Raw genomic sequence first — 24,464 nt, forward strand, 5'->3', positions numbered from 1 at the left:
ACCAGCCTCTTGGTATTCTATCTCTTCCTCGTCTCACAGTGGGAATGCTAGGATTACAGTGAAGTATACAGTTTTACATGCATTCTGGGCATTTGAACTCAGGTCCTCATACTTTGTGGTAAGTGCAAGCATTGAGAAATTGCCTCAGACTGGTGACTTTTTTTTTTAATTAGGTATTTTCCTCGTTTACATTTTCAATGCTATCCCAAAGGTCCCCCATACCCACCCACCTCCAATCCCCTACCCACCCACTCCCCCTTTTTGGCCCTGGCGTTCCCCTGTACTGGGGCATATAAAGTTTGCAAGTCCAATGGGCCTCTCTTTCCAGTGATGGCCGACTAGGCCATCTTTTGATACATATGCAGCTAGAGACAAGAGCTCAGGGGTACTGGTTAGTTCATAATGTTGTTCCACCTATAGGGTTGCAGTTCCCTTTAGCTCCTTGGGTAATTTCTCTAGCTCCTCCATTGGGGGCCGAGTGACCCATCCAATAGCTGACTGTGATCACTGGAGGACTGGTGACTTTTTAAAAACTGGTACACATGAAAATGTCTCCAAAATTAACATTTCTCTGTCCCTGCCAAGCTTCTAGAGAACCTCTTCTCATTTATTGCCAGTGCTTTCTTATGCATTATTTTATTGAAACAGGCCATGGCATAGTCTCAGCATTGTATTCTGAGAGGCATTAAAGCACTGTGTGAAATCTCCTGCTGCCTTCTTAAAATAATGTTCTGAACTTGTTACTTATTTTCCTTCTGGATGACAGTAGCAGCCTGCACATAATAAATGTCACTTTTGCTTCTGAATGCCTGTTTTGGTTCCCTTTGAAAGCCTGGCCTGTGTAATTGACTTTCCTGTTTGCATTTGACTTCCAGCATCTCAATGTCATGTGTCTATCATACACTGAATAAATACATGATATCGTCTCCACGTGCTAGGTCATTACTTCCAGATCATTCCACTTTTTCCTACTGTCTTCTTATTTATTCTGTGTTCTTTCACTGCACATTTTTTTGCACTCTGCCTTAAGTATGTCATACAAAAATGATCAAATATTATTCTAAGGTTTACAGAAAAAGATGATGGCCCAGACATATTATTTGACACTGAATTTGTCATGGGAAACAAGGGCAACAGTTTCTTACTAGAAGATAAACAAAAAGCCAAGATAAAACAATGCCCCCCCAACCTCCCCAGGTTGGAAAACTCGGTGAAGAAAACTGTCTCTTCATAGTTTTTTAGAATGATATAGGATGGGGAAAATTAGTGATAGGATTCTGGTTGAAGAAAGTATTCTGAAAGAATATGTCCTGGGCAGGGAGGATATAATCATTGAACATTAAAAATACATATAAAGAGCTAGAGCACATAGCTCAGTGCATAAAGTGCTTGTCGTGTAAGCTTAAGAACCTGTATTCATACCCTCAGCACCTTTGTTCATAGAGCCAAACCCTTGTATGTGCTAGGGAAATACTCTACCACTGAGCTGCTTCCCCAGCCTTCTTGAAGTGCTGTTGAGTGTAGGAAAAAAGGAACAGTACAGATAGTACTAATAGACATGATCTTTAACCACAAAGGGGCTAAAAAAAAAAAAAGGATAGTCTCTTATAAAAGAGAGGGAAAGTGGACACGCACACACACATATGAAGAGAGATCCAACAGAGTGAGCTTTTTATTTATTTGCCTTTTATCATCAGATTCCTGATAAGATTAGACAATTTACAAATGACAGTACTGCAGCTAGAGAGATGGATGGCTCAGTAATTAACAGTGTTTACTGATTTTACAGATCTGAGTTTAGTTCCATCAGGGAGCTCATAATTGCCTGAAACTCCAATTCCATAAGATCCAGCAGGACACTCTTCTGTCTTCCAATGTGCACTTGGAACACACAAACACATGCACACATGGATACACACAAACAAATATACACATATACTCACACATAAAAAGGAAATAATTTTCTAAATGTCACTAGTAGTTATTCCTACCACAAACTCTTACTATTTCTATTCCGTCCAAGCTCTGGATGCAAAAGAGAAGGAAATTTGAAAGAAATGTGACAGAAGAAGAAAAGAATGAGGACAGTAATCAACAATTGTCAAGTATCAATTTGTAGTCTGCACTGGTAACAATTGTATCTACCAGAGTCTGTGCACTGGTAACAATTGTATCTACCAGAGTCTCACATCTTTACAAAAAGACATCCCTCTAAAATGAAACTGAATCATGCACTGATGAACTATTTCAGGACAGAATCTGGTAGAGAAGGTCACACATGCTGTATGAATGTATTGCAAGGATTAGATGCATTTAAGTAGGTAAAAGGGAATGGTGGGGAATGGCAGAGTGTGACCATAGTGCACTGCCTTCATCTGGGAACTAATGGCATTCATGTCTGGGAATTTGAAATATTGGCTGGCTTCTCAGAAACAAAAAAGAGAAGTTAGCTTAGTAGTGGAAGCCACATCTACCACCCAATGCACACAGGCAATAACTTTTAATAGAAAAATCACTTTGGTAATTGCTTCAAATCATCTTCATGTCACTGTATGTATATCCTGAAATTATGGTTCTTTTATTCACTGATAGCAAAAATATAAACTTGTTCACTAGCTTTGTAATCAGCATGGAGATTCTCCAGAAAACTGAACAGAGAACTTTCTTATGATACAAGTATATATGTCTTGGTTATTTGTCGAATACCTGTAAGTCACCATCACACGGAGACACTGTTCATCTATGTTTAGACCTGAACTGTTTCATCTAAACCAAGAAAAACAGCCAGCCTAGATGCCCCTCAATAAATGAGTGGCTAAGAAATGAGGTTCACATATACAATGGAATTTTATGCATCTATAAAGAAAAATGAAATCATGACATTTACAGGAAAGTAGATGAAACTAATGATCATTATGTCAGACCAATGTTTTCTATATTGACTTAGAAATGTGTCCATGCATATGTATGTGTATTGTCTGTCTGTGTGGTGTTTGTATATGTGCTTTTATGTCATAAAAAGACAAAGTAGATCATAAGAGGGGAGAAAGATCTCTTAGTGGAAATGGAAACAGGAGAGGGCAATAGAGCACATGTAATAACAAATGGTGAGACATAACCAGCTCAGTAGGGAAAGAGATTATAGGGAGGAGATGGGAAAGGAAAACTGAGATAAACATATAATATTATATTTATACAAAGATATCAAGATGAAACCCATTACTTTAAACATTAATCTAATAATTATAAGTTGAAGTGAATAAAAATTATGGTTCTGCATGCTTTGAGTTAGGCAGGGAAGGTCAGATAATATGATATACTTGGAGATTAGCAGGAAATATCATTCATGTTCTCTGACATGCTGTTCCACTCAATTTTCTACTTTGTGTTTAATTTTTGAGCTAGGTTTTCCCTAGTACACTACTACATATATCTGTGTGCATGAATATGTGTGGACGTGCATATGTCTGTGTGTCCATGTCAGTACATTCATGCTTGGGAATGAAGGCCAAAGAAACCATAAACCCTTCTCACATACATGTAAGAACTTAACTCAGATCCTCATGCTTGTGTGATAAGGTTCTTCCCAATTAATCTGTCTTCCTAGGTCCCCAGCATATTTTAAATATAAATATATTATGACAGCTTTGCTCAAATGAAACAGTAGTGGGGCGGGGCTAGGTGATCAATGGGGTGACTCAGCTCCAGGCCATTCTCTCTGGCATAAAATGACAGACAAATGGGAAGGGAAAATCCAAGACTATCAAAAGTGTGAAAGGACACCTGGTGACAATGGCAAACAATTATGTAAACAAATAATAACAGATGCTCTTGCTAATTATAAAACTAATTAAACAAATTATGAAATTACAGCAATGTGTAAATATTAACTGGTAAACTCACAGTGTATGCATGCAGCAGTTAAATTTGGTCACCCCCTGGACATTCACCTTAGAATATTAAATATTGAATATTTAATTAGAATATTCAATAGAAATATTGAAATTAGAGAGCTAATTTTCAATATTTAAAGTGATAGTTGTATTCATTGTTACCTTGGTTCATTTCAGCCTAGACAGGCTTTTATTTATTTGATACTATAATACTTTGTAATAGCAAAATAATTCCTGCAGCATACTAGCAGTTAGTTTTCTATTTGAATTTATAATCAAGTTTCAACTTGAAGTGATGAAAACATTTTGGAGGTAGGCAGTGCTGACAGTTACATGGCATTGTGAATAATTGATAACAGTGACTTGTACAATTCAAAGTCATTACATTGACAAATTTATGTTAGGTATATTTATTATAATCTTAATTACTAACTAAAATTTAGTAAAGTTAATATGACAATAAACATTGAATCATATACAATGATTGTGTGAATTTGGGGCTAGAAAAGCAGCTCAATGTGTGAAAAGCTTAGTGATCAAGTGTCAAAATATATGTTTAGATCCCCAGAATCCATGTAGTATCAGATGTACATAGTAACCTGTGTCTATAGTTCTTTACTCATACAGTAAGATTGCAGGTGGGCACAGGAGAGTCCCTAAATTTGCCAGCTAGTTCAGTGTACACAGCAGTGAATCACAAAGAGGATTTCTCTTAGACAAGGTGGAAGGTGAAGGTTAATACCTAGCCTATACTTTCCATTCACCTCCATACATGTGCAGCTACACTTACAAAAATAAGCATGCACAAGCATCACACACATATTCATACAAACACACAAATGCACAGGCATTAAGAGTTTTAAATATGTGAATTATATGGCATATGAATTATCTCCTAATTGTGCTGTTAAAAACAGTATAAATGTCCTCTGCAAAGCCTTTTTTATTGGCTATAATATACCTGGCTCTTGGTTTTATTCTTTTTTATTTTCTTCATCACCCTTTTACAATATTTGTAGGCTAATATTATCTTCCTTCTAGGTAATCACCAAGCCCTGAAATCCAGACCCTTTCACACATTTGTCTTCAGCAGGAAATACAAATTTTAAATTATTTAAGACTTAAGAATCTTTTTTAGAAAAAAAAATGCTTTCTTACACGTATTTAGATGCTTGGGGACTTTATCAGTTTATCTGACATCAGCCTGCCAATCTTTGAGTTGTCTTGGCTTCCCTCAGTCCAAAGCCAAAAGCTGTCAACTTATATCAGTGTCCCAGTGCCTGGTCACGGGCACAGTCAGTTCCTGGACTCTGCCATGCCTAAAAGTAGAGTAAGGCTTCTTCCTCCTTTTATATTCCATTTGCAATTTGATGTCGGTTGGATTTACATTTTCATTTTTTTACTGCCCATGGCTGTCTCACATTTCCTAGTTCCCAGCTTTACCTTGTTTTGATACTTTCTAAGTCATGCTCATTCTTCCTAGCCCAGCTCTGGCTTTGGCATTGTGACACATTTCAAAAACACCCTTATACTCTTGCCAGTTATCAGTTGGATTGTGTCCCCTGTTTAGGTACAATGTAATATGGACCAGTTTGGGAAGAAACAAACACAAAGATTCCAAATGAATATATCTAGTTTAATTGGAGAAGTTCATAAGTATCTCATTATTGGACCAATGAATGAACAGATAAGTAGGATAGATCTATCACTGCCTTTTCAAATTATGACCCATAAAAAGCTATATCAGATACATTTATCAATTATCAAAATGCAGCCTAAATTACAGTGAACTACTTTATCAGTGGCATATTTAATCCAGTGGTTTAAAAAGTCTTAACAATAGCATGCTTAGAAGATATTGAAGCCACAAGGAAGATACGTTTCCAGCCAAACCTGATCACCCAGAATAGGCTCCGTAAGGCTATGTGATTTAGATGGCTGGTAATAGGAGGCCTGGCCTCTGGAAAATTTAAACAGAAGGTCAGTAAGAGCATTCTCTTAACTTTTAGTATTTAAGGGTATATACAATACTGAAAATCTTGCTTATTGACACTGTACCCTGATTATGCAAACAATATTTAAGCATGTGCATTTTCTTCTTCGTTGCTGTTAAGACAATAGTGATCATCCCACAACTGGCCTCCCATATCTCTCTCTCTCTCTCTCTCTCTCTCTCTCTCTCTCTCTCTCTCTCTCTCTCTCTCTCTCTCCCTCCCTCCCTCCCTCCCTCCCTCCCTCCCTCCCTCTTTCTCCCCCTCCCTCCTTCCTTCTGTCTGTCCCCTCATCCTCTCTCTCTGTGATGTACCTCTGTGTGTGTGTGTGTGTGCGTGTGCACGTGCGCGTGCGCGTGTGCATGTGTGCGTGTGTATGTGTGTGTGCGTGCGCGTGTGCGCGCGTGCGTGTGTGTGTGTGTGTGCATGCGCGTGTGTGCGTGTGTGTGCACGTGTGCGTGTGTGTGTGTGTGTGTGTGCGTGTGTGTGTGTGTGTGTGTGTGCATTTGGCCCTCCCCCAACCATATGCATGAATCCATGAGTGTGCATGTGCTTGTGCACATGTCTTAGGAATTTTCACTCTATTTATAACTGAGCAGCTATTGGTTGTATTATTTTTGTTTCAATAGTGGGTATTATTTTTTGTTGCCTGTTCTGGAGTTCCTTGTCTTCTAACAAGAATAGAAACCTTAAAATGGAAGCAATGAGCTCAATTATGCTGAATCAGACAGATCTAGTCCATAACATGAAAAGAATACTCACATGAAAAACTCCTCAAGAGGTTCAGCAGATGGCTCAGTGGGTAAAACTTGCATGCAAACATGAGGACTAGGGTTCAGATTCCTAAAAATCCATGTAAATGTTGAGTGAGCAGCACAGCCATCTTGTAATTCCAGTCAGGAAAGTAGGGCAGACAAGGAATCACAGGAACAAGCTGCTTAGTTAAACCAGACATAATGATGAGCCCAGGGTCAAGAGGCGGGCTTGTGATCAATGAAGAAAGTAGAGAGTCGCCAAAAAGAGACTTTATATCAACGTTAGGCTTCCATATGACCTTCAAACAAGTGCATGGGTCTCTGTCTGTCTCTCTGTCTCTGTCTCAAACACAAATACACAAACACCAGATGCATACAAAAAAGAAGCAAAACTTTCAAAACACCCAAATATATGATTGTTGGCTAAAGTACTTGATATTATGATTCATGGGTTACAGATTTCTACAAGAGACCCTGTCATAATACTGAGTCTCAGAATGTGGTTTGGCACGTCTAGCCTAAGAAAGGATAGGGCAGCCTTTCCAGATTATAGTGTCATATTACATTGTTCTTTCTAGTGTTGCATTGTTACAATAACTTGAGCAATATTTAAGAAATCAACATTGAAACCAACTTATACGCCTTTTATTTGTCAGTGTTTATTTGGATCTAAATACTCGAGAATTCAAATTATATTTGTTTTCGAGATTGTGTCATGTGGAGTGAAATTATATACGGTAAAACATTGATGAAAATAAGTGTTCTGGCAAGACACTCTGTCTTTCAAAATTTTTCTACCAAACAATAACCTGAACACTTGCCATGAATCCATGAAGCACTTAGTAATTATATATTTTCAGAAAAGGTGATACAGATTCTCTATCTCTATCTCTATCTGCATGCCTATACATGCAGATATATGTATGTATACCTAAGGTGATACATGCCTATAGTTCCTTCATCTAAAGATCAAAGAAAAAGGAAGGAGAATTTAAAGCCAGACTGGGCTACACAGGAAGACTCTAAAAAATGAATAAAAACATAAAACAATTAGTACTGGTTCACTAACATTTGGGTATTGGTGACCATGTTCTCTTTGTTTGTTTGTTTTTTGATTTGTTTGGTTTTGTTTTAAAGGAAATCTGAGGGGGTTGGCAACCATTCCTTTATCAATCCAGTTTATAGGAACTGCATCAACCAAGAGAAAACTCAGGTAAGTGGGAAGGTTAATTACATTGATTCAAAAGCAAACATACACACAAGTACATGTACACAGACATGCACACACAAATACAAACCCATAAAGACACAAAGACATATACTTACATCCAGTGCAAACATATGTACCAACAGGCACAAGCCAACTCACACACATATACACACATACAATCACACATGCACACGTGCGTGCACACACACACAGAAACACACACACACACACACACACACACACACAGCTCTACCCACAACCAATTAGTTGTGTTTGGAACCATTTCTTTATCATAGCTAAGCAAAATATTCAAGTGGATTTATTTCAATTAGGAGCCAAGGGGCATTTCAGGCTCTAAAAATGAGGGAGGTTTTCCATTTAGAACACTTTGATTCTTCTTATAAAATAAGTTCACTGTTAAATGGCTTTGTGGTCACTGTACATCCTCCAAGAGAGCTAGTAAATCTGGAAAATATCAATTTAACCCATAGAGTATTATTAGTCATCTTTTCCCCGTAACAACTCATTGGGTGTTTTATTGACTTATTTTTAGAAAGCTTGGGTCTTTTCTTCATTACTTTTTAAAAGATTTATTTTATGTGTGTTATAAGTCTGAATATGTGGGTGGGGAGCAGGGCGAGGAGTGCATTCACTTAACTGCAGGAGTGGCAGGAGGAAGCATGCCTTGTGCTGTCACCCAAGTGCAGGAGTGGCAGGAGGAAGCATGCCTTGTGCTGTCACCCAAGTGCAGGAGTGGCAGGAGGAAGCATGCCATGGGCTGTGCTACATGAGGGCCAGACATGATGCTGAAACCAAACTCAGGGCCTTTCTGAGAGCAGTAAGTGATATGAGCTCCTGAGACATCTCTCTTAGTCTCCTTTCTTATTTTTATTAGATAATTTGTCAACAGTTCCTTATCTTTAAGTCTTGACATTGAAAATGAACACCAAAGTGTCAGGTCAGGCAGATCCCAGCATTTCAAAGCCTTGTATCACGTATTTGAAGACTAACAAAAGGCTTTTTAAATTTCCATGTTTTCAATCAACAACTATGCCATGTACACTTTTAGCTTTGTTTAGGTGGAAATCGGAGGAAGGAAGGAAGAAATTTCTCTGACCATGAAGGGATGTAATATGGGTAATTCAGTGAACAAATCAAACAAATCCCTGCTCAGTTGTTGTTAACTACCTCCAGAGATACAATATTTGATACAATATTTAATCAATTAATTGAAAGGCATACCGTTTCTTTCTTTCTTTTATTTTTCTTTTTCTTTTGAGATCTAGGCAAGATTTATTGTTGTTGTATTGTTTGGTTTAAGTAAAAAAAAAAAATCATACAGAAAGATTTGAATGCAAAACTGAGCCAATCTTGCAATTTTCAGTGGATTTACAACTTTTTACTGAACACCAGAGCATGTGTTTCTTTTTTTTATTCATTTATTTTTATCCATATTTTTTCCAAAAACAATTTTTTATTAGATATTTTCTTCATTTACATTTCAAATGCTATCCCGAAAGTCCTCTATACACAATGGAGTACTACTCAGCTATTAAAAACAATGAATTTATGAAATTCTTAGGCAAATGGATGGATCTGGAGGATATCATCCTGAGTGGGATAACCCAATCACAATAGAACTCACATGATAGGCACTCACTGATAACTGGATATTAAACCAGAAACTTAGAATATCCAAGATACAATTTGCAAAACATATGAAATTCAAGAAGAAGGAAGACCAATGTGTTGATACTTTGTTCCTCCTTAGAATGGGGAACAAAGTACCCATTGAAGGAGTTATAGATATCGTTTGGAGCTGAGACGGAAGGAAGGACCATTGAGATAATGCCCCACCCGGGGATTCATCCCATAAACAGCCACTAAACCCAGACACTATTGCATATGCCAGCAAGATTTTGCTGACAGGACCCTGATATAGCTGTCTCTTGTGAGGCTATACCAGTGCCTGGCAAATACAGAAGTGGATGCTCACAGTTATCTATTAGATATAATACAGGGCCCCCATTTCTATTTTTAAAGAAGAAAATTGATCTCTTTATCCCCAGCTTAGATAAGTTTGGTGTCTGATAAATGCTAATTCTAGAAAAAAATTAAAGTGACAAGCTTTAGATGTGAAAAATCTGTATCTTAGTTATCTCAACAAATGGACAGTTAGTAAATAATGGCTAAGACGATGTCCTATATTCCTTACTTTTCCCTGAGAAATCATCTTTTCTAGAGTTTGTGAATGTGTGTCCCAGAATGCACAGGGAGAGATGTAGATCAAAATCCACCTTCAACATGCATTCAAGCAGATTCACGGCTGGTTTCAACTGATCACGAAAGGCAAAACTTCAGAATTTCATTTTATTTCCTGATAAAAGATAAATTGCTCACTTTTTGCATTCTTTTTAAATTAAACTTTTAGTTCATTAAGGATGACTAAGGAAGAAATCCTGTCATATCTGTTTCTATTAATTTAGAAAAATGACTTAAATATATGCTGTTATTTTATATAACAGAAAAATACATTTACCTCTTTTGAAAAATACATTTATTTTTCAAAATCTCTTAAACAAATATCTTATACTGCTATTGATTTCAGGGGAATAGTAAGGAGATGGCTCAATCAGCCATCAGACGATCAAATATGTTCAACCTTTAGCTATCTTTTATCACTTTTCTTACTACATGTTACCTCAACTCATTCATGAAGAAAATCATTCATTAAGAAAATCACAGTTATTACTTAGCTATGAAACTTCCATTGTAGCTTTCAGAGATAAAAACACATTTAAAACATATCCATGGTGTCATGTCTAAAGATGCAGCAGTATCAAAATAATATTAATAAATCAAAAAGTAATTCAGTGTAAAACCTACTCCGATTATCTTACATATAAGTAAGGCTTATATAGTTGGGTTTAACTTTTGTTAGTACCATGCTTTTAAATCAACATCTCTATAAAGAACACAAATCCAAATGAATAGCTCGTCTTTTAAGGCTGTTTTAATCTTTATATTCTACATTCTCTTTGTTTACTTCTTGTAAAATATTTATTGAAGAAACATGGTTTTCCAGGAGAACTTCTCATATTTTAAAATTTGTAATATACTCTAGGTCTTTAATCCTACTAATTCAAAGGTCTTATGGTTGTTGGTGTTGGCATTGCTGCTGCTGCTGTGTTACCTTTAACTATAGTCAATGTAGCAAGCTGAACATAAACATACAGCCTTCTGAATTTCTCTATGCTCTCATAGTTGAGCGAAGGCGTAAAACTCAAGTCCACAGGGCCCTGCAAACCTATTTTATGAGACTCCATGTCAGAGACATGTTAGTGTGAGCTGCCAGTGTGAGCGTGTGGTTCTGGAGCAAGGCTTGGGGATGCTCTCATTATCATTCCTATGAATATTTATTTGAAATATCCTTCATTTTTCATAATCTTTTCAGAAGTTTTCTATCTTACTCTGGAAAATACTAACCTTCTAAATGTATGCTTCCTCCTTAGAGTTCCATCTATTCTTTCCCAAATCCATTTTATGGCGCAGCATCTGGAAGCCTGGAGACAGTGTCGCATCATCTCAAATCTTAACACAAAAACTAGGCTTCCATCAATATGTGTTAATAGAAAATCTCATTCACTAAACTGATCCTGTGTGAAGTAAAAGAGAAAATATTCAAATGTTAGTTCGATTACAATGTATTGGAAACATACTCCTTACAGATTCTTTGAATATTTCCATGGAATCACTGACAGATCCTTAACTTCATTGTATATCTGAGACTTCAATAAAACGTTCTGCCTAATCAATGTTTCTTTTATTTTATACCAATTATTATTTTTAAGGTTCTAAAAGATAGTTTATTCTAAAGGCAAATTTTGAGTAGCCATGGCCTGGGTACATAGATTTAGGTTACCCTAAATTTCATGTTCATGGAATTGGTTTCATGGTTTTACAAAGAAAGTCATAAATCAAGGCAAGATTAAAATACATTGGATATATCAGAGAGGTGGTTACAGTGAGATAAGCAAGCTTTTCTATAGGACTCAGAGGTTATCTCTAAAATTTATGAATCAGGTTACATCATATTGGGAATATAGAGAAGCATTAAAGTGATCTTTCTTTACACTAAAGCTCAGAAACAAAGATTTACTTACTCCCTTTGTAATCTCATGAGACTGGACAAGTGATGGTAACCCTAATCAAGAATTCTTTTTGCATTTTTAAAATTACATGATAATTAGTCATAAACCCATGTTTTTCAGATAATCATGAGACTTTTATATAGACGTGAAAATGCCAAAGTGTTAATTAAAAAGTATTGAATTATATAAACTGAGAAGTCTCCACTCTAATGGTTTAAATAATATATGTATATGGCAGAAAATTAAATGCTCACAATATATAGTAATTTGGTTGTTCATGGTTAGAGTTGTTATTGCAGCAAAACCCCAGCTTGTTTGCAACTCTCATCACTCTCTTCTAGCGATAGTTCCATTACAGGTGAGTGGATGGCTTCATCGTGTATTAAGAATAAAGTTCAAGATAGGAAAGAATGATTTTATCCTGCATGTCATGTTTTAACACCCAGAAAAATTCTTCTCAGCTTGCAGTTTCAGATGCTACTAGCCTACATTCATATACAGCAAACATTTCCTATAATTGACTTCTTATTTATCAGCATAGATAGACATGTTGTCCATACTAAACAAGTCACCCTAAAGAGATGGAAACTGCCAAGATTGACTGCAACCCTTTATAATGTAAGGCTAAAATCATATATTTGTAGCACATCTTCAAAGAGATGGAGCTATTTGAATGAAATTGGATTTAGGTCCCAAGGGATGCCCAGATCTCACTTGGGAGGGAGAAGAAAGCAGTCACAGGAGCGGGAGGGCAGAGGGAAGGACCTGGTTGGGAAAGGGGACAGAGATGGGAAGAGGGGAACATGATCAAGTATTGGGTGGGGAAAAAGGACTGAAGCCCTGATGGCCAGTAGAAAGAATGGCAATAGGCAACTTCGGGAGGTAGGCAACATACACCAGCTGATATGAGGCCCCCAACACATATACAGCAGAAAACTGCTTAGTCTAGGTTCAGTCAAAGAAGATGCACCTAACCCTCAAGAGACTAGAGGCCCCAGGGAGTAAATAGTTCTGGTGGGGTTGGGTGCAGGGAAGTTGGGGACATCCTCGTGGAGACAGGGGCAGGGAGGTATGAAATGTGGAACAGTCAGAGGGTAAACCAGCAGGGGGATAAAATCAGAAGTGAAAACATGATTATATAAAATTAAAAAAAAAAAGAAACTATCATTAATGCTCATTGTCAACTTAATTGAATGGAGACTCACCTGGTAGATGGCTTTCTAGACATGGCTTTGAGATTATACTAATTACATTAACTGAGATGGCAATTCCTACTTATTGTGGCATGTGCCTTTGCACAGCAAGGATGCGAAAATGCATAAGATGAAGAGTGGAAGCTGAGTCTGATTCATCTCTGTCTCCTTATTGTAGATGTGATAAGAGCAGAAGCTCCATAAGTCCTGCTATATTGGCTTTCCTGCCAAGATGGACTGTACCCTTAAAATGTGCACTGAAATCAGCCCATTCTCCTTTGATTACAATTGTCAGGGTATTTTATCACCTCATTAGAAAAGCAAAGGGGACAGGAAAGGATGAATTTGTACATAAACTTGACAAATGTTTTGTGAGATTACATCCTGGCCAAAATTCATCACTTTCCATTATCGTCTTGATAAATCAATGTTGAAATTTACTTTACTAAACTTTTAAATATTCATTTTAGTTTATTTATGTGCATGTGGGGGCAATATAGGGGACATTTATATGGGTCGCCATAATGCCAGAAGGCTCCACTGCAGCTTGAGTTACAGGAAGTTGTGAGCTGAACTTGGGTCCTATGGAAGGGAGTCAAGTACTCTTAACTGTGGAGCCAACTCGCCATCCCTGAGTCATCTTTTGAAATCCCTTGTAGAGTTTAGCTCTGTATTAATTATTTTTCTATTTTTTTCTCATTGTTGAGAGTAAAATTACTAATCCTAGAAAAACTAATAGGGGAAATAGAAGGGGTTGCTATGTAAATATATGAGAAAATACCTAATTAATAAAAAAAAAAGAAAGAAAAAAATAAAGCATACTCCACAGGGGAAAAAAATAAAAGAAGTTGTATTTATTAATTCAGCCAAGAATTTAAGGCTGCTGCATGAGAAAAATGTACAAATATGTACTTCTTTTCAAAAGAAAATGCTTATCTGACCTAAACTGGCCTGTTTTGCACGAATACTAAAAGAATTCATGATACATAGAGTATTGATTATAGAAACTCAACACAGAATTAGCAATGATACTACAACTAAGAATTTGATTTGTTTAGGCATGGGTTTGTAATATATACCCTAAAATATTTTAACATTTTATATAATATCCTAAACATACATGGAAATTCTATGAAGGTGAAAGAATAGAACTGGTAACATTTGTGCTCATTTTTTTTTCTGATTTAATGTGAAACCGAGAGAGTTCACTGTGCTATAGATGCTGCTGCTTCTGAAATTTGTTTTGTTTTGTACAAGACGAAGTTTGCACCATGGTGGTGGGGAAGTTGGGTAGTGGATAAGGAGCTGGCGAGCGTGTTACATTGATCTTCCTGCCTGTCTCTGTACCAATACCATGCAGTTTTTAATAACTATTGCTCTGTAATACAGCTTGAGGTCAGGGATGGTGATTTCCCTGGAAGTTCTTTTACTGTTGAGAATAGTTTTCGCTATCGTGGGTTTTTTGTTATTTCAAATGAATTTGAAAATTGTTATTTCTAGCTCTGTGAAGAATTGATTTGGAATTTGGATGGGGATTGCATTGACTCTGCAGATTGCTTTAGAAAAGATGGCCATTTTTACTATATTAATTCTGCCAATCCAGGAGCATGGGAGATCTTTCCATCTTCTGTGATCTTCGATTTCTTTCTTCAGAGACTTGAAGTTCTTGTGATATAGATCTTTCACTTGCTTGGTTAGAGTCACACCAAGATATGTAATGTTATTTGTGGCTATTGTGAAGTATGGTATCCTTTCCCTAATTTCTTTATCAGCCTGTTTATCCTTTGAGTAGAGGAAGGCTACTGATTTGTTTGAGTTAATTTTATATCCAGCTACTTTGCTGAGTCCAGAGAACCAAATAACCCTATCAAAAAATGGAGTCAAGAACTAAACAAAGAATTTTCAAACGGAGGAATATTGAACGGCTGAGATGCACATAAAGAAGTGTTCAACATCCTTAGTCATCAAAACAAACCTGAGATTCCACCTCACACAAGTCAGAATGACTAAAATAGAAAACTCAAGTGAAAGCAGATGCTGGGGAGGATGTGGAGAAAGAGGAACACTCCTCCACTGCTGGTGGGAATGCAAGCTAGTACAACCCCTCTGGAAATCAGTTTGGCAGTTTTTCAGAAAATTGGACATAGTATTACCTGAGGACTCAGGTATACCACTCCTGGGAATAAACCCAGAAGATGTTCTAACATGTAGTAAGGACACATGCTCTACTATGTTCATAGCAGCCTTATTTATAATAGCCAGAAGCTGGGAAAAACCCAGATGTGCTCAACAGAGAAATGGATACAGAAAATGTGGAACATATACTCAGCTATTAAAAATGATGAATTCATGACATTCTTAGGCAAATGGATACAACGAGAAAATATCATCCCGAGTGAGGTAACCCAATTGCAAAAGAAAATACATGATACACACTTACTGGTAAATGGATACTAGCCCAAAAGCTCCAAATAACCAGGATACAATTCACAGACCACATGAATCTCAATAAGAAGGAAGACCAAAGTGGGGGTGCTTCGGTCCTTCTTAGAAGGAGAATAAAATACTCACAGGAGCAAATATGGAGATAAAGTGTAGAGCAGAGACTAAAGGAAAGACCACCCAGAGATTTTCCCACCTGGAGATTCATCCCATATACAGTTACCAAACCCAGATTATTGTGGATGCCAAGAAATGCATGCTGAAAGGAACCTGATATGGCTGTCTCCTGAGAGGCCTTGCCAGAGCCTTACAAATACAGAGGTAGATGTTAGCAGCCAACCATTGGACTGAGTGTGGGGTCCCTAATAGAAGAGTTAGAGAAGGGACTGAAGGAGTTGAAGGGGTTTGCAACCCCATAGGAAGAACAACAAAATCAACCAACCAGACCCCCCCTCCAGGAATCCCTGGGACTAAGCCATCAACCAAAGGGTACTCATGGCTCCAACTACATATGTAGGAGAGGATGGCCTTGTCATGTATCAGTGGAAGGAGAGGTCCTTGGTCCTATGAAGGTTCGAAAAAATGCCCCAGTGGATGGGGGAATGGAGGGCAGGGGGAGGTGGTAGTGGGTGGGTGGATGGAGGAACACCCTCAGGGGAAGGAAGGATGTGATAGGGTATTTCTGGTAGGGAGAGAGGGAAACTAGGAAAGGGGATAACATTTGAAATGTAAATAAGAAAATAGCCAATAAAAAATGAAAAAACAGTCAGTAGTAAAAAACTAAAATAAAAGAAAGCAAGGAGAGAAAGAAACTTCAAATATTGCCCTACACTGACAAACGAATGGCAAGTTTGTGATTCTTAATGTTATTCTGCTTTTCACTGTGTCAATTTCCAAAGTATTTTGAAGCTCGTTGCTAATGTATCTAGGAAACTTCAGTGGGGAGTTAATACCTAAGGCAAGAAAAATGAAGGTACCTGCTCTTCATTGGCATTCAGATTCTGAAAATTCAGAGAAATGAAGTTCCCGACGCATCTTGAATTAAAGAAGTATATAACCATAGATCACTTAAAGTATGCATAAAATAAACAGTATAGGCACAAGTCCCTTCCGCTCTACTCGAGCCCCGGGCTACCTTGCCAGCAGAGTCTTGCCCAACACCCGCAAGGGCCCACACGGGACTCCCCACGGGATCCTAAGACCTCTGGTGAGTGGAACACAGCGCCTGCCCCAATCCAATCGCGCGGAACCTGAGACTGTGGTACATAGGGAAGCAGGCTACCCAGGCCTGATCTGGGGCACAAGTCCCTTCCGCTCGACTCGAGCCCCGAGCTACCTTGCCAGCAGTCTTGCCCAACACCCGCAAGGGCCCACACGGGACTCCCCACGGGATCCTAAGACCTCTGGTGAGTGGAACACAGCGCCTGCCCCAATCCAATCGCGCGGAACCTGAGACTGGGGTACATAGGGAAGCAGGCTACCGGGGCCTGATCTGGGGCACAAGCGCCTTCAACTCCACTCGAGCCCCGGGCTACCTTGCCAGCAGAGTCTTGCCCAACACCCGCAAGGGCCCACACGGGACTCCCCATGGGATCCTAAGACCTCTGGTGAGTGGAACACAGCGCCTGCCCCAATCCAATCTTGCAGAACCTGAGACTGGGGTACATAGGGAAGCAGGCTACCCGGGCCTGATCTGGGGCACAAACCCCTTCAACTCCACTCGAGCCCCGGGCTACCTTGCCAGCAGAGTCTTGCCCAACACCCGCAAGGGCCCACACGGGACTCCCCACGGGATCCTAAGACCTCTGGTGAGTGGAACACAGCGCCTGCCCCAATCCAATCTTGCAGAACCTGAGACTGTGGTACATAGGGAAGCAGGCTACCCGGGCCTGATCTGGGGCACAAGCCCCTTCAACTCCACTCGAGCCCCGAGCTACCTTGCCAGCAGAGTCTTGCCCAACACCCGCAAGGGCCCACACGGGACTCCCCACGGGATCCTAAGACCTCTGGTGAGTGGAACACAGCGCCTGCCCCAATCCAATCGCGCAGAACCTGAGACTGTGGTACATAGGGAAGCAGGCTACCCGGGCTTGATCTGGGGCACAAACCCCTTCCACTCCACTCGAGCCCCGGGCTACCTTGCCAGCGGAGTCGCCTGACACCTGCAAGGGCCCACATAGGATTCCACACAAGATCCTAAGACCTCTAGTGAGTGGAACACAACTTCTGCCAGGAGTCTGGTTAGAACACCAGATATCTGGGTACCTGCCCTGCAAGAAGAGAGCTTGCCTGCAGAGAATACTCTGCCCACTGAAACTAAGGAGAGTGCTACCCTCCAGGTCTGCTTATAGAGGCTAACACAGTCACCTGAAGAACAAGCTCTTAACAGTGACAACTAAAACAGCTAGCTTCAGAGATTTCCAGATGGCGAAAGGCAAACGTAAGAATCCTACTAACAGAAATCAAGACCACTCACCATCATCAGAACGCAGCACTCCCACCCCACCTAGTCCTGGGCACCCCAACACAACCGAAAATCTAGACCCAGATTTAAAAACATTTCTCATGATGATGATAGAGGACATCAAGAAGGACTTTCATAAGTCACTTAAAGAATTACAGGAGAGCACTGCTAAAGAGTTACAGGCCCTTACAGAAAAGCAGGAAAACACAGCCAAACAGGTAGAAATCATTAAAGAAAAACAGGAAAACACATCCAAAGAGGTGATGGAAATGAACAAAACCATATTAGAACTAAAAGGGGAAGTAGACACAATAAAGAAAACCCAAAGCGAGGCAACGCTGGAGATAGAAACCCTAGGAAAGAGATCTGGAACCATAGATGCGAGCATCAGCAACAGAATACAAGAAATGGAAGAGAGAATCTCAGGTGCAGAAGATTCCATAGAGAACATCGACACAACAGTCAAAGAAAATACAAAATGCAAAAGGATCCTAACTCAAAACATCCAGGTAATGCAGGACACAATGAGAAGACCAAACCTACGGATAATAGGAATTGATGAGAATGAAGATTTTCAACTTAAAGGGCCAGCTAATATCTTCAACAAAATAATAGAAGAAAACTTCCCAAACATAAAAAAAGAGATGCCCATGATCATACAAGAAGCCTACAGAACTCCAAATAGACTGGACCAGAAAAGAAATTCCTCCCGACACATAATAATCAGAACAACAAATGCACTAAATAAAGATAGAATATTAAAAGCAGTAAGGGAGAAAGGTCAAGTAACATATAAAGGAAGGCCTATCAGAATTACACCAGACTTTTCACCAGAGACTATGAAAGCCAGAAGAGCCTGGACAGATGTTATACAGACACTAAGAGAACACAAATGCCAGCCCAGGCTACTATACCCGGCCAAACTCTCAATTACCATAGATGGAGAAACCAAAGTATTCCACGACAAAACCAAATTCACACAATATCTTTCCACGAATCCAGCCCTTCAAAGGATAATAACAGAAAAGAAGCAATACAAGGACGGAAATCACGCCCTAGAACAACCAAGAAAGTAATCATTCAACAAACCAAAAAGAAGACAGCCACAAGAACAGAATGCCAACTCTAACAACAAAAATAAAAGGAAGCAACAATTACTTTTCCTTAATATCTCTTAATATCAATGGACTCAATTCCCCAATAAAAAGACATAGACTTACAGACTGGCTACACAAACAGGACCCAACATTCTGCTGCTTACAGGAAACCCATCTCAGGGAAAAAGACAGACACTCCTCAGAGTGAAAGGCTGGAAAACAATTTTCCAAGCAAATGGACTGAAGAAACAAGCTGGAGTAGCCATTTTAATATCGGATAATATCGACTTCCAACCCAAAGTTATCAAAAAAGACAAGGAGGGACACTTCATACTCATCAAAGGTAAAATCCTCCAAGAGGAACTCTCAATTCTGAATATCTACGCACCAAATGCAAGGGCAGCCACATTCATTAGAGACACTTTAGTAAAGCTCAAAGCATACATTGCACCTCACACAATAATAGTGGGAGACTTCAACACACCACTTTCTTCAAAGGACAGATCGTGGAAACAGAAACTAAACAGGGACACAGTGAAACTAACAGAAGTTATGAAACAAATGGACCTGACAGATATCTACAGAACATTTTATCCTAAAACACAAGGATATACCTTCTTCTCAGCACCTCACGGGACCTTCTCCAAAATTGACCATATAATTGGTAACAAAACAGGCCTCAATAGATACAAAAATATTGAAATTGTCCCATGTATCCTATCAGACCACCATGGCCTAAGACTGATCTTCAATAACAACATAAATAATGGAAAGCCAACATTCACGTGGAAACTGAATAACACTCTTCTCAATGATACCTTGGTCAAGGAAGGAATAAAGAAAGAAATTAAAGACTTTTTAGAGTTTAATGAAAATGAAGCCACAACGTACCCAAACCTATGGGACACAATGAAAGCATTTCTAAGAGGGAAACTCATAGCTCTGAGTGCCTCCAAGAAGAAACGGGAGACAGCACATACTAGCAGCTTGACAACACATCTAAAAGCCCTAGAAAAAAAGGAAGCAAATTCACCCAAGAGGAGTAGACGGCAGGAAATAATCAAACTCAGGGGTGAAATCAACCAAGTGGAAACAAGAAGAACTATTCAAAGAATTAACCAAACGAGGAGTTGGTTCTTTGAGAAAATCAACAAGATAGATAAACCCTTAGCTAGACTCACTAAAGGGCACAGGGACAAAATCCTAATTAACAAAATCAGAAATGAAAAGGGAGACATAACAACAGATCCTGAAGAAATCCAAAACACCATCAGATCCTTCTACAAAAGGCTATACTCAACAAAACTGGAAAACCTGGACGAAATGGACAAATTTCTGGACAGATACCAGGTACCAACGTTGAATCAGGATCAAGTTGATCATCTAAACAGTCCCATATCACCTAAAGAAATAGAAGCAGTTATTAATAGTCTCCCAACCAAAAAAAGCCTAGGACCAGATGGGTTTAGTGCAGAGTTCTATCAGACCTTCACAGAAGGTCTAATTCCAGTTCTGCACAAACTATTTCACAAAATAGAAGTAGAAGGTACTCTACCCAACTCATTTTATGAAGCCACTATTACTCTGATACCTAAACCACAGAAAGACCCAACAAAGATAGAGAACTTCAGACCAATTTCTCTTATGAATATCGATGCAAAAATCCTCAATAAAATTCTCGCTAACCGAATCCAAGAACACATTAAAGCAATCATCCATCCTGACCAAGTAGGTTTTATTCCAGGGATGCAGGGATGGTTTAATATACGAAAATCCATCAATGTAATCCATTATATAAACAAACTCAAAGACAAAAACGACATGATCATCTCGTTAGATGCAGAAAAAGCATTTGACAACACCCATTCATGATAAAAGTTTTGGAAAGATCAGGAATTCAAGGCCCATACCTAAACATGATAAAAGCAATCTACAGCAAACCAGTAGCCAACATCAAAGTAACTGGAGAGAAGCTGGAAGCAATCCCACTAAAATCAGGGACTAGACAAGGCTGCCCACTTTCTCCCTACCTTTTCAACATAGTACTTGAAGTATTAGCCAGAGCAATTCCACAACAAAAGGAGATCAAGGGGATACAAATTGGAAAAGAGGAAGTTAAAATATCACTTTTTGCAGATGATATGATAGTATATATAAGTGACCCTAAAAATTCTACCAGAGAACTCCTAAACCTGATAAACAGCTTCGGTGAAGTAGCTGGATATAAAATAAACTCAAACAAGTCAATGGCCTTTCTCTATACAAAGAATAAACAGGCTGAGAAAGAAATTAGGGAAACAACACCCTTCTCAATAGTCACAAATAATATAAAATATCTTGGCGTGACTCTAACTAAGGAAGTGAAAGATCTGTATGATAAAAACTTCAAATCTCTGAAGAAAGAAATTAAGGAAGATCTCAGAAGATGGAAAGATCTCCCATGCTCATGGATTGGCAGGATCAACATTGTAAAAATGGCTATCTTGCCAAAAGCAATCTACAGATTCAATGCAATCCCCATCAAAATTCCAACTCAATTCTTCAATGAATTGGAAGGAGCAATTTGCAAATTTGTCTGGAATAACAAAAAAACCTAGGATAGCAAAAAGTCTTCTCAAGGATAAAAGAACTTCTGGCGGAATCACCATGCCAGACCTAAAGCTTTACTACAGAGCAATTGTGATAAAAACTGCATGGTACTGGTATAGAGACAGACAAGTAGACCAATGGAATAGAATTGAAGACCCAGAAATGAACCCACACACCTATGGTCACTTGATCTTCGACAAGGGAGCTAAAACCATCCAGTGGAAGAAAGACAGCATTTTCAACAATTGGTGCTGGCACAACTGGTTGTTATCTTGTAGAAGAATGCGAATCAATCCATACTTATCTCCTTGTACTAAGGTCAAATCTAAGTGGATCAAGGAACTTCACATAAAACCAGAGACACTGAAACTTATAGAGGAGAAAGTGGGGAAAAGCCTTGAAGATATGGGCACAGGGGAAAAATTCCTGAACAGAACAGCAATGGCTTGTGCTGTAAGATCGAGAATTGACAAATGGGACCTAATGAAACTCCAAAGTTTCTGCAAGGCAAAAGACACCGTCAATAAGACAAAAAGACCACCAACAGATTGGGAAAGGATCTTTACCTATCCTAAATCAGATAGGGGACTAATATCCACCATATATAAAGAACTCAAGAAGGTGGACTTCAGAAAATCAAATAACCCCATTAAAAAATGGAGCTCAGAACTGAACAAAGAATTCTCACCTGAGGAATACCGAATGGCAGAGAAGCACCTGAAAAAATGTTCAACATCCTTAATCATCAGGGAAATGCAAATCAAAACAACCCTGAGATTCCACCTCACACCAGTCAGAATGTCTAAGATCAAAAATTCAGGTGACAGCAGATGCTGGCGTGGATGTGGAGAAAGAGGAACACTCCTCCATTGTTGGTGGGATTGCAAGCTTGTACAACCACTCTGGAAATCAGTCTGGCGGTTCCTCAGAAAACTGGACATAGTACTACCGGAGGATCCAGCAATACCTTTCCTGGGCATATATCCAGAAGATGCCCCAACTGGTAAGAAGGACACATGCTCCACTATGTTCATAGCAGCCTTATTTATAATAGCCAGAAGCTGGAAAGAACCTAGATGCCCCTCAACAGAGGAATGGATACAGAAAATGTGGTACATCTACACAATAGAGTACTACTCAGCTATTAAAAAGAATGAATTTATGAAATTCCTAGCCAAATGGATGGACCTGGAGGGCATCATCCTGAGTGAGGTAACACATTCACAAAGAAACTCACACAATATGTACTCACTGATAAGTGGATATTAGCCCCAAACCTAGGATACCCAAGATATAAGTTATAATTTGCTAAACACATGAAACTCAAGAAGAATGAAGACTGAAGTGTGGACACTATGCCCCTCCTTAGATTTGGGAACAAAACACCCATGGAAGGAGTTACAGAGACAAAGTTTGGAGCTGAGATGAAAGGATGGACCATGTAGAGACTGCCATATCCAGGGATCCACCCCATAATCAGCATCCAAACGCTGACACCATTGCATACACTAGCAAGATTTTATTGAAAGGACCCAGATGTAGCTGTCTCTTGTGAGACTATGCCGGGGCCTAGCAAACACAGAAGTGGATGCTCACAGTCAGCTAATGGATGGATCATAGGGCTCCCAATGGAGGAGCTAGAGAAAGTAGCCAAGGAGCTAAAGGGATCTGCAACCCTATAGGTGGAACAACATTATGAACTAACCAGTACCCCGGAGCTCTTGACTCTAGCTGCATATATATCAAAAGATGGCCTAGTCGGCCATCACTGGAAAGAGAGGCCCATTGGACTTGCAAACTTTATATGCCCCAGTACAGGGGAACACCAGGGCCATAAAGGGGGAGTGGGTGGGCAGGGGAGTGGGGGTGGGTGGATATGGGAGACTTTTGGTATAGCATTGGAAATGTAAATGAGCTAAATACCTAATAAAAAATGGAAAAAAAAATAAACAGTATAAATACCAAATATTCACACTGACTCAGGCCATCAAGCTCTCTGGTAGAGATAAGTGCTCTAAAAAAAACATGATTTTGTTGCTTTTGTTTTCCTAGAATATGGGAACAATATGAATGAATTTTCTATTTTTCTTATATCTAAAACATTTGATTATTTGGGTATTGTTCCAAAAGTTTTAAGAAATAACTTCCTGAGCTGTTCAAAAATATTTATAGAGATTTGTTTCTAAGAAATCATCACAGGAAGTTTGAAGAGTTATATAAATATATTAAAACTTTGAGTCAATAAAAGAAATGTCAGTCTACAAGTATAGGAATGGCAGATCCATTTTCACTTTCCAGGTCCCAACCCTGTTGGACTTCTAAGTTTTATTTTCATTTTATGTGTATAAACATTGCTTGCATGTATGTATGTGCACTCTGTGCATGTCTGGTACCTAAGAAAGTCAGAAGAGTATCCGATTTTGTAGAACTGGAGTTACAGGCTGGGAGATGCTTAGGATCCACCCTGACTCTGCTAGGAGAACAGCCAGTGCTCCTAACTGCTGAGCTGCCTCTCCAGGCCGGGCTTAGGGTTTTTAAGATGCAGTCTCACACTGGAATTTATGCTGGACTCCTTGACAATGCTCCTCCCTCAACCTTCAGAGCATGCTACAAAGGCATGGGCAATCATTCCAACCTTCTATCCAGCTTTGCAAAATTTAAGCTATTACTTTTTTAAAA

At 39.0% G+C, this 24,464-nt stretch overlaps 1 protein-coding gene across 1 annotated transcript in view; it reads left to right on the forward strand.

Moving 5' to 3' along the window:
* The window catches only part of Malrd1 (MAM and LDL receptor class A domain containing 1), a 729,079-nt gene extending 717,419 nt beyond the window's left edge, over window positions 1-11,660 (forward strand). Inside the window, exons 38-39 of the mRNA NM_001310455.1 lie at window positions 7,777-7,852; window positions 11,362-11,660. Of these exons, the coding sequence (NP_001297384.1) occupies window positions 7,777-7,852; window positions 11,362-11,445 (160 nt within the window). The 3' untranslated portion in view covers window positions 11,446-11,660. The remainder of the gene's footprint in view (window positions 1-7,776; window positions 7,853-11,361) is intronic.

The sequence above is a fragment of the Mus musculus genome, chromosome 2 (genome assembly GCF_000001635.26).
Source record: "Mus musculus strain C57BL/6J chromosome 2, GRCm38.p6 C57BL/6J".
NCBI lineage: Eukaryota > Metazoa > Chordata > Mammalia > Rodentia > Muridae > Mus > Mus musculus.